Source organism: Aythya marila, assembly GCF_965140915.1.
Source record: "Aythya marila genome assembly, chromosome: 14".
Classification (NCBI taxonomy): Eukaryota; Metazoa; Chordata; class Aves; order Anseriformes; family Anatidae; genus Aythya; species Aythya marila.
The window spans coordinates 19,990,564-20,002,061 of record NC_139055.1 but is presented as its reverse complement, the minus strand read 5'-3'; the positions used below and the strand labels follow the sequence as shown (position 1 = coordinate 20,002,061).

Sequence of the window (11,498 nt, the reverse complement as noted above, 5' to 3'; positions counted from 1 at the left end):
AGGTATTCCAAGGACAAATGCAGTCAGAACTGTTAGAAGTGCTAGAATTACACTCATTCACTGCAGAGCATTTGTTTTCCAGAATTTACTCACATTTCTTTCACTGACACCTACGTTTTAGTAAGGTACATTAACAGTATCTTGAGGGTTCCCTGAGGCTGCCATAACTGCAATTACTGTATACACCAAAGTGCCTATATACATATACAGGCACCAAACCTGGAAGCATAGTTCCATTTCATAAACTCAGCTCATAGAATGCCACGCATTTGAACACACCAGACAGCTCAGTGACTTAGTACACAGCTGGGCACATAAGCTACCTGAGAGCTACCAATATCTGTTTTATCAAAGGAGTACAGCAATTGGGATAGACACATTTTTGATGTTAATTATGTAACATGTTTTGAAGAATCTCTATAACCATCCCTAACGGAATTTGCTGGATTGAAGAATTGCCCTTGTCAGATAACAAGTAATGTTCAGTCTGCTTAAGAGTTGTAACTGAGCCTGCTTAAGAGTTGTAATTGCATCTTTACAGGAGTCTAAAGGCTTTCAACCTTTTCAAGATCAAATTAAACCTTTGTCTCCCTGCCCTGACTCTGATGTCTGAAAGCCTATTTGTGACGAGTAGTTTTCTTGTTACAGACGAATCACAGTAGCCAGGCTACATGGCTAAATCAGGTCATAGAACTCAGGTCAAACTTACAGCGGACATTGGATAGCAGAACTTATAGCCACTGACATTTTTACTCATAGTGTCATTGTGTATCATCATTTGTGTTCAGAGGGACAAAAAGTAGTATGAAAAGATTACAAAAATTAAAAAAGCACAAATATAAGCCTATTTATTGATTTAAAAAAAAAAAAAAAAAAAAGTTCCAGAAGCATGCTTTATTAATTCTTTTTATAGTTAAGGAAATGAAATGTGCATGTTAAGAATAATACTGCCTAACCATCTGTCATTTTCATTACGGCAGTGTCAAAGGACAAAATCAAAGCCCAAAGAACACTAGATACTAGGCATATACATTGTCTTCTGTTCTTTAACAGGAGTAAGTTTCTTTAGTCAAGATCATAAATCATTAGCCTGTAAGTCAAGCCTGTGCTTTTAAAAACAAAGACATTTTGATTATAGCAGAACAACTTAACTATTGACAAAGTTCTTGTTCATTTGCTACAGCTCGTATATTATCATCCTAGAGCCTCAGAGTACTTTAAAACACACAGCCTTCCCTCTAGGTGTAACCAGCACTATGGCTACATGCAGATAACATACACATGTAAAAACATGCAACGTATAGCTCAAGAATCACATATCTAAACCCTCTTCATAAGTATTTTTTACCTACACACACATAGCTTTTGAGAATTCTGGTCTACTGGGCCACAAATAGAAAACTTTTGAAAGAAACAGATACTTATATCAAAAGTCAACCAACATAGCCTTACAGCCCTCAGTTACAGTTCTTCACGAGCCAACCTTGGACCACTTCACCTGTCTTTAGTCAAACTCAACAATGGTGAAGGTGTGTTTGTGGGCAGCTCTCCTAAGGGTGCCTTCTGCAGCTCAGATCACTTCAGTCCATGGATGTCAGGTTAGAGTCTAAAAAGTTATTTGCCTTGGGGGTTACTTAAGATCTTTCTCAGATCCTCGGTGTTCCAGACATGGACCAGTGAAAGCTGCCGAGGAAAGAACGGCCCATGATCACATAGCTCTTCACTCCAAAATCTCTTCTTCAAGCTCTCTATTCTCCCTGCTAAGTCTCATCTGTTCTGTCAGCCAAGGCCCATGGTTAAGAGCAACTCACAGCTGCAACAGAAACAGCTTTAACAATCGTATTTCACCAACAGGGATTCTCTAGTAGCATTCCCAGGACATAACAGGGCACGCAGCATATCACAGGAGGGAGTTGGGTTCTTTAAAATTGCCATAGCTGATTTTCTTCCCTTTATTTCTAAAAGGAAATGAATGGATCAGTTTTTCTTCTATAAACATTCCAGGGCCGAGTAGTGTAATTAAAGAGCAAACCAACCATGCGGGCAAGCATTGCCTGCACTTCCCCAAGCAAAGAGCGGCTTATGGAAAAGCTCTACAGACGAAAAACACGGGCACAGGACTCTTCCGTATTCCCCGGGTTAAACTGCATCCTACCTATTTCTGAGGCGTGCAGGCAGAGCGACTCACTCCCTATTAAAGAAACCGCAGCAGCAGCCGGCAGCGAGGGAAGGCAGAGGCCTGCCCTCCAAAGGTCGCAGGGAGCACAGCCATTCAGACGGCAGCGCACAGCCGCAGCTCCTTTGGGCCGCGCCGCGAGCGGGCGTCCGCAGTGCGACCTGAGGGCCCCGGACCCGCCACAGGAGCCCGCGTGGAGCAGACGCTGCCCGGGCCCGCAGCCGCCAGACGAGCAGCCCGCGGCCAGGGCCGGGCGGGGCGGGGCGGGGTCCGGCCCGAGCGAGAGACCCGCCGCGGCGCCCCAGGGGCGGGGCCGTTCCGAGGCGGCCCGGCGGCCCCCGGAAGCTCCGCGGTGCGGCCCCAAGAGGGCGTGAGCAGGAAAAGCCTTTTTTGGGCCTCGGAAGCGCCTTAAAAGGCCCGGAGGAAACGCCAAATATGGTGGCCCGGTTCCGGCCGCCGCGAGAGTAGTGTTTCCGCTCGGCCTTGGCAGCCTCGCGGCCGCGTGACACGGCCCAACCCGCCGCCGGCGCGCTCCCGGCGCTGCGGCTCCGCCTCCCGGCCCGGCCCGGCCCGGCCCCGGCGGCGCGGCAGCACGGCCGCGGATCCGCGAGCAGCCGCGGAGGGGCCGCGCGGTGCCGTGCGGTGCCGTCCGAGGGCAGCTGGGCTGCTGCCAGCAGTGACGCACGTCTTTTCCTGTCGGTGGTGGTCAGATCCGAAGCTATGCTTTAAATCACAAACAGCTGAGGTTTAAATCAGCCGAATGGATTTTCTGCCATCAACTGGAAAAGCAAGAGGGCGTTTGTTGTCCCCAGGGTGCTTCATGCACAGCTCTGGGCCTTACCAGCGTCGGAGGGGGTGGGTTCCCCAGCCGCTGGCAACACCTGCGGTTTCCTGGTGTCCAACCTCCTTGAGACGCCCATCTAGCAGTGCTGTGGCCTCCTCGAAGGAAGCTTCTCCTGCTCCTAATTAGCAGACGGAGCACACTTCTTAAGAATCAGAAATACTGTCTTTTTCAGAACACCATAAATCAGTAAGACCTCACAGAAAACATACCGAAACTCTGAAATCTACTTTCATTTTGGGGGATAAAGGCCTCAAAAAGAGCAGGAGCAAAAGACCATGCATATTCTTCCCTTTATGTTATACATACGGATGGACAATGTAAAGCAAAAGTTGCAGCAATTTAGACCAAATGCCAGAGCTTAAATTATGAGCACTTTCTAAGCAGTTACACCGAAGGGTATCAGCATGAAAGAGATCCTGGCTGGCGTATGTCAATTTTTTTTAACAAAATACAGTGTTTTGTTGTTGTTTTCTAAAACAGCGACTCCATTGTACCAGGGAGCTTCCTGCAATTAGATGCAATTCAGACAAGTGACACCCCAATTAGACGGGAAGTGTCATCTGCCAGTTCACAGGCAGGATACAGTGCATGTTTACTGTTCCCTCAGGACACTGCTGGCTTGCACCACTTGACTATACTGCTTTCCGAGTTAGGGTTAGCATGAGGCCAATGGTAACCTTACATACCCTCCTCAGTGCCTCTGAGCATCCCGTCCCTGTGACTGGACACTGCTATATGGGGTTAGTGGCTGTGGTTAGTGTCCACATCTGTGGGAGGCCAGAATTCTTTCAGCTAAGGGATGCCTGCAGCACTCTCAAGAAAATGCCTAAGGCTGAGGGGGAAGGAGGGGACGACACAGCAGATTGGGGCAGATTTCTGGAGGTGTCGTCAAGTTGAAAGGATCTACCATCACAAAGTGGAGAAAGCATGGGGTCAAGGGGGACTAAGATTTCTTCCAACTAGAGAGGAGACTTGCAGACCCCTCCTTCTCCCTTGCACCATGCCTTGGCACCTGCAAGCTATTCCTGCTTGTAGTGGTGTCCACCAGGATATCATGGTCATGGTCTGCTGCTAGAGGGGTTCTTTTGGCTTTCATAACCTTGCAACACTGCCTGACTCAAGGCACTTTGCATAAAACACAGCAAAGAGCAAAAGAGCAGCTATCTTCTTTGCTGCCTTTTTAGGCTTGTTGATTACCATCAGTGCCCATTTCTGAATGAAGTGCTCTGGAGAACCTGAGTCACACTCAGGCTCATCGGACACTGCTTGAGAGCCTGCCTGGTCAGTTTTTTAGCACAATCTTAATTCCAGCAGGCTAGATCAGGAGTTAACAAAACAGCAACACCAGAGCCAAGCTGTGCCCATGGATCAAAAGGGCTGACTTCAACTGTTTAGGAATTGGAGTTGGGAGAAAGTTTTGTATTGAGATTTATATAATGTTTTCTTCCTTCTTAGAAGCATCACATTCAAAAGCACTTCTTCACCATCTCATCTCATATAAACGAGTTTCTCCAGCCTCTGACATGGGTTACATGCTCAGACAGTGTGAAGTCCCACATTCTCCCCAGTCAGTCAGCCTAGGCAGCAGACTCTTGAAATGAAAAGAGCTAATGCTTTTCTCTGAAAAGGCACAGAAAACCACACAAACTGGAGGGCCAACTGCAAGGTCACTGTTAGCAGCTCCCAGCCTGCACCCAGCAACCAACACAGAGACAGAGCGGCACAGGCCCTTCCTCACAGCTTGTTCCAACCCGCTGAGGAGAGTCATACCTGAGAGAAGACGGACTGGGATATACCAACTATTCTGCTTTCAGGTACCTTCAAGAGCTGCTTCCATTTGCCAGGGGTGGTCTGTATCCCCCAAAAAGAAGAACTAGGTGAAGGTGCTTCAGAAGGTTGCCCTTCCTAATCAGTAGGCTGAATTTTGGCAAACAGTAGGGCATGAAATGTCCTACAGAGACTGCTTACCAGTTCACATTATGTCAGGTATGTTCATTAAGGCCTGTATTTGCATCGCAGCTCCTCATGACTATAAATATTAGTAGTTTGTAGAGAAACCACCAGGAAAGACTGGCACTGGAACCCTCTTTTGTACCTGAACTGCCACTTCTCACAACAGCAAACTGCTTTGAATTCACTACATAGAGAGTTCACACACACTCTAAAATGTATTTTAAACCACTAAGTAAGGAGGCCTGTAAATGCTAAAACATTTGTTCTAAAGGATATCCAGCAAGTGTACTTTTACAGCCTATGTTGTTTAACTTATGTGAGGAACTTATAACAGTCCTCAGCTGTTCAGAGCTACCTCACATTGCTAGACATTTGGACTGATCTTATTTTCAATAGAGAAACTACTTTATTACCTTGCCTTTCCTCTCTTAGCACCCAGAAGGCTTTCTGACTATCTATGAGCACGTAGTTGAGATCTAAATTTTGAACCTCAGCTTCAGCACTGGGAAAATTGTTTTTCTTTCTAGGATTAGCTCACATGCTTCCGGAGAAGCCTGGAGACAGAAAAAAATAGGAATTGTGATGACTTCAAAACAGCAGGTGATGCATCTAATACAGGGACATGTGCTACATCCATGCCATTGCCAACTACTGGACTCAGAAATGATTGATCTCCTCTCCTTTCTTCAAACAGATAATTCTCTAAGAGAAGAGAAGCAGCTGTCACTTCCCAGCAACTCAAGCAGCTGGTTGCTGCAGCACACTCTTCCTGTGTAGCAGCTTAAAGGAAAATATGAAAGCTTCCATGATTTATATTTATTTATTTATTTTTTCTGAAGGGTATTGTACACCAAATATCCCATTGGCAGGAAAGCGCATTCAATGTGTTTAGAAGCCAAACAGTCACTTTCATTTTAACAAACACAATTACAAAGTAAAAATAAAACACAAAATAATGAACCACATGTTCATAACATACAAAAATTGCTGCCTACTCAGTAGGTAACTACAACATTCCAACTCCTGAATATATATATATTTATAAATTTACATTCTTGTAACAAAAATAGACTTTGAGAGTTTTTTGTTTTTTGTTTTTTTTTTTTTTCCCCCTTACATTCTGTCTCCCAGGGCATTCTCGTCCTCCCCTCCCCACCCATTCCCTGCTCTCCCTTACATTCTTTGCGTAGCATCCCTTTCACTTTAAGGCAAGATGCAAAGCATCCATTCACACAAATGCATGACGTCAGCAAGGCTTCACAAAAAGGCACCAAGACTTGTAACTCTAAAAACAAAACTTCTGCCACATGTGAGTGTCTCATCAGGTGATTTTTACATAGCATCACTCTTACATGCTCAAATACAGTAAGTGCTGTTCCCAAAGAAGTTTTAAATTCATTACAGCATTGTCACTAAAATAGAGTCAACATTTACAAAATATGGCCCTGCAAACTCCAAATAATACAATATGGATATGCAAAGATTTTTCACATCAATAGTACCTAAAGGAAAGCAAAACCATGGCACATGTACAAGTTACATCAGCTATGTACTTAATCAAAGGTCCCTTCTTCCTAATAAAATACTATTGTTTACGGGGAAAATTATACTGAACTTATATCCACAGTCCATGCAAATTAAGTCATTCAACAGAGGTGGAAAACTTAAACAGCAGTTGTTTCAGGCAGCTGAAGTTTGAAGAAATGGTAGATAGCCTTGCAACATATAGGGTTGGAGGAGTAATTGGAGACTCCATGTCTCCTAGTACCAATGGAAGAGGTAAATGCTCCTGCTCCAGAAGGTGATCTCAGCAAATCTCAATTGTCCTTGGAGAAAAGGTTGATGTCATGTCTGAAAGAGCTGATGTCACCTGAGAGCTGAAATTATTGGTGATCCCTGGAGATGGGAAGGAAGTGGCCACTTGGGTCTGAAAAGTGACAGTGCCAGAGGGGTAAGTGGTTGCTATAGATGGAGATGGGAATGTTGTGTGTGCAGGGGAGGGATAGGAAGATGGGGCAGGGGAAGAATACACTGTGCGCACTGGTGAGGGGTAAGTGGTGGCAATGGAGGAAGGGTAGGATGTAGCCACAGAGGATGAGTAGGCAGCAACTGGAGAAGTAGTTGAGACCGGAGCTGCCTTTTCCACTTTCTTGTCCTTCTGCCTAAGGTGGATTTTAGTGTGTCTCTTCCTCTCGTCACTTCTGGCAAACTTTCTGCCACAAATGTCACAGGCAAATGGCTTCTCTCCTGTGTGCGTGCGGATGTGAGTGGTCAAGTGATCGCTCCTGCTGAAGTTCCGCATGCAAATGCGGCACTGGAAAGGTTTCTGTCCTGTATGGATGCGAATATGACGAGTTAGCTCATCAGACCGTGAAAACCTTCGGTCACAGGACTCCACTGGGCAGGCATAGGGCCGTTCATGAGGAGGTGTCTTGCTGGGGCGGTTGGGGTATTTCCTCATTCTGCTGGGCTTGATCAGCTGGGACTGATAGTTAGTGTTAAGGGTCTTCAACTCTTGGGAGCCAGTCTGTGTGGCAAATGCCTTGATAGTGGACAGCGGCGTGAGGGAAGGCTGCTGTGCTCTGTTCTCAAGGGCTGGAAAGGGCTTCTGATCAGCTGGGATAAGGCTGAGCTCACCCTGTTGCTGAGGGAACAGGTAATCCGGAATCATTGGCACCTGAAAGTTGGTTTTAGCAGTTGGATAAGCTGGAGGTGGATACTGCATGGGAGCTCCAGAGGGGTTGGGAAAGGACTGGGTCTGCGGTTCAGGAAAAATGTCAGAGCTAGAATTGGGAAAAGTTGGTGCAGCTGAATAAATTGGACTGTTCTCGCTGGCTTGGACAGAACAGCTCAGAGGGGGGCTCTGCGAGGAGGAGGAGGGTGATGATGAAGAAGGTGTTGAGGTGGGAGGTGCATTGGCCATGCCCACCAGCCCACTGACAAGGCTGAAGAGAGGTTCTGGCCATAAGGTGTTGCTACTGTTGGGGGCTGGCTCTAGGGAGAAGCGCCCCGTGTAGGTTATTGGTGGCAGCCGCGTTGTTTGGTTGGGGTAACTCGTTTCTGGCAGGGTTTTCTCATTGTTCAGGGAGATCTCAGGAAAAGTGTCTGAAAAGAGAAGGGTGGCGATTACTTCCAGCAGCCACTGCAGCTCCGGAGCTGTTGCGAGCGCTTTGCAAGCTATCCCCACGCAGTGCAGCCCCAGATCCTTGCTTCTGGTTAATTAATAATTGAGTGCAACATATTGCAGCGCCGCTGGCAGGTCTCCAGCAGCAGCGAGCCCAGAGCCGCTGACGCACACAGGAGAATCCCCCCGCGCAGCCGCCGGGACCGGGGCGCCGCTGCATCGCGGAGCCCCCGCGGGAGCTGCTGTCCCCGCGGCTGACCGAGACCGCCCCTCCGCCCCCCTCCAAGGCGAGGCCAGCGCTCTTACCTGCCGCGAGATGCTCGAAGTGTTGCTCTCCGGGCTCCCCGGCCGCGGCGAAGCCCGCGCTCTCGGGCGCCCCGGGGGGCGCGAGGAATTGCGGGCCCCCGCCGCTGAGCAGCATCATCTCCTCCAACTTGGGATAGTGACTGTCCATGGCGGGGGGCGAGTGCGGGAAGGCGCCGAAGGGCTCGGAAATCTGCAGCGGGGGCAGGAGCTGCATCTCCGCCTTGGCCGCAGCCATGAGGGCGCCGGGCTCGGGCTCTGACGGGTGGCGCCGCCGCCGCGGGCCCGGCGGACGGGCCGGCTGCGGCGAGGCGGCCGTTGCCTGCTGCCTGCCCTGCGCCGCGGTCGCCCCGGCGCTGCCCGCTGGAAGCGCTCGACTCCCCGCCCGCCCGCCCGGGGCTCCCCCCGGCTCTGCCCGCTGGAAGCGCCCGGCTCCCCGCCCGCCCCGGAGCCTCCTCTATATATCGGGTCCCACCGGCCGCGGCCCGCCCCGGCCCTGACGTACATGGCCATATATGGAAAGCAGGAAGCCCTAATATGGATGCGGGCCGGAGGACCCCGCCTAGCGTCAGCGCCTGGCACCGGGGAAAGCCGGGCAGCGGGGACCCCGCCCGCCCCGGCCTGGGAGCCCCGCGCCCGCCCCGACCCTGTCCCCCGCCGCGGGCAGGACCGTCGCAGCGCCGCCGCAGCGTCTCCGGCCCAGGGGCGAGCGGTGCCCGGCCCCCGCCCGCCCCGGCCAGCCCGCCGGAAGCCTCCGCTGCACCTTCCATATTAGGAAACAGCCTTATAAGTCTCGGTTCCGGCGGAGGCATCCCGCTCCTTATTTGGCGATTCCGGCCCCGGCTGCGGGAATCGGGGGGGCGGGCTCGGGGAGCCCGGACGCGGGGCCCAGGTTGCCGCCAGGACGCGCGCGCGCCCGCCCGCCCCCGTGCCGCGAGAGCGCGCGGCTTCGTCGCCGGGCGGGCGGGCGGCACCGAGATCGCGGGGAACACCCGGGTGGCTACAGCCCCGCCGGCGGCGGCGGCATCGCGGGCAGAACGCTCCCCCCCCCCCCCCCCCGCTCGCGCTACCCGCCTCCACCCCCGTGCCCGCGGAGGGGCCGCGTGCCGGCAGCTCCGCAGCCGCGGATGCGGGGGAGTTTCCCGGGCGCTGGCAGCGCGCCCCGGGTGGGGGCTGCCTGCTCCCGGAAAAGGGAATCTCTGGGACTCCGGAGCTCTGCCGGGGGAGTCTTACTCCGCCCGCTCCCGCCGACAGCGGCGGAGCTCTCCCCACCGCACCAGACCGGGGCAGACCCAGGCGCTCCGCGCCGCCCGCACGCGACGGAGAGCGGGGCATTGCTAAAATCAGAGCCCTGGGCACCGCACGGCCGTAGCCCCCGCTGGCTCGGCTGCGACGGAAAGTGACACTGCTCGGGACGCTGCTCTCGCACCCTGAGGGTTGCCCCTTAGCGCGGCCGCAGCTCCTGCTTGCCCCGCGGGCTACTCTCACACCGGCTCCGCGCGGGACCGCCGGCCACCTCCGGAGGGGCCGAGAGCTCCGTCTCCCTGCCCGAGGCGGCACATACAGCGCGGAAACACCGCAGACGACTTCCCCGGGCGGCGGGGAGCCTCCCGCCCTATAAATAGGCGCTCGACACGGCCGCCACTCCGCCCCGCCCCGCCGCCAGCGCGCCGCGGCGCGGGGCTCCCCTGGCGCTGGGCCAGGCGGCAGCGACGACGCAGTGCGGCCGCAGTGCGCGTGCGCGGCCGCCGCCGTGCCGGGGGTTTCCCCGCAGTGCGCGGCACCGTGCCGGCCGGCAGCGAGGCGTCCCCGCACGGCCCCTGCAGCCCCGCGCTCCGCCTGTGCCGGGTCCGGGATGCCGCCCGCGTGACCGCCCCTGCCCGGCTGCGGCGGGGAGCTGTCCGGAGCGCCGCCTCGCTGCCGTCCGTGGCCCCGGTCTCTTGCCGCGGACAGCGCTCGCTTTGCCGCAGAGGTGGAGGGGAACAGCAGGTGCCGTGGTGCCCGTTCGCGGCGCGGACTCCCGGCCGGTCCCACTCGCGAGCGCTCGCTCGGGGCACGGCCCGCGTCCGGCGGGAGCGCGCAGCGCTGCCCGCAGCCTCCACCGGCGCTGCGTTGGGACAGCTGCCCGCCCGGCGCGAAGGTCAGCCACGCGCTTCGGGAGCCGGGCAGTCCGCCGTTGCCACGGGAAGGCGCTCGTATAACTCAGTGCTAGGCGCTGCTGTCTTCCTGATTTCTATTCAAGCTGCGAGCAACAGCAGGGCTCTGTCTGCCCATTTTCATAGAAACTTCACACCTTCCTCATGTACTGTTTTAACCGAGTTGCTGTATTTTGGGTCATGTCTTGTCAGTAACAGCGTGCAGTGCTTCCCGCACGGGTGCATTTCCACCCTCGAATCAGCTACGGGTTGCAGTCACACAGTGCCTCCAGGAAAGATGTGGAAAGCTCCTTCTCATCTGCAGCCTCTGCTACTCAATGGTAGCTAATATGCATTTGTTACTGACCCTCCAGGGAGAGAAATCACATTGTTTTTCAAATGTTAGTACACTAGGCCAAAAACATCTGATTCATTGATTCTCATTTTTTTTTGAATAAATTCAAATATCTGCTGCAGGTTTTGATTACTCCTATACATAATGATTACAGCTGGTCTCTGTTTTCTGCCAGCCTATTGCATTTTGAAGCCCTGTTAGGAAGGATCATTCTAATGCTATAGGCCTGCTATAGAATCAAAAAATCACTGAGGTTGAAAGGGACATCTGTAGATCATCTAGTTCAACTAGTCCCCTCAAAACATTTTGCTTTGAGCAGGCTGCCTCTGGATGTTGTCCAATTGGATTTTAAATATCTCCAAAGATGTAATCTCCATAACTGCTGGGCAACCTGCTCAACTGTTCAGTCATCCTTATAGAGGAAAGAAAAGAAATTAAGAAATTAGACAGGGAGGGAGGGAGGAAGGGAGGGAGGAAGGAAGGAAACATTTTTCTTATGTTTAAAAAGAATTTCTTTTGGTTTGCGCCCACTTCCTATTGTCACTAGATACTACTGAGAAGAGTCTGGATCCATCTTCTGTACACCTTCTTGTAGGATATTTATGCAC

At 52.5% G+C, this 11,498-nt stretch overlaps 1 protein-coding gene across 1 annotated transcript; it reads right to left on the bottom strand.

Moving 5' to 3' along the window:
• Positions 1–5,779: 5,779 nt before the first annotated feature.
• Positions 5,780–8,816, bottom strand: EGR1 (early growth response 1). The gene is made up of 2 exons (XM_082771623.1): positions 8,404–8,816; positions 5,780–8,078 (listed from the first exon to the last, which is right to left on the bottom strand). The coding sequence occupies exons 1-2, from the start codon at positions 8,636–8,638 to the stop codon at positions 6,781–6,783; spliced, it is 1,533 nt and encodes a 510-aa protein (XP_082627749.1). The 5' UTR covers positions 8,639–8,816; the 3' UTR covers positions 5,780–6,780.
• Between the last annotated feature and the right edge of the window lie 2,682 nt (positions 8,817–11,498).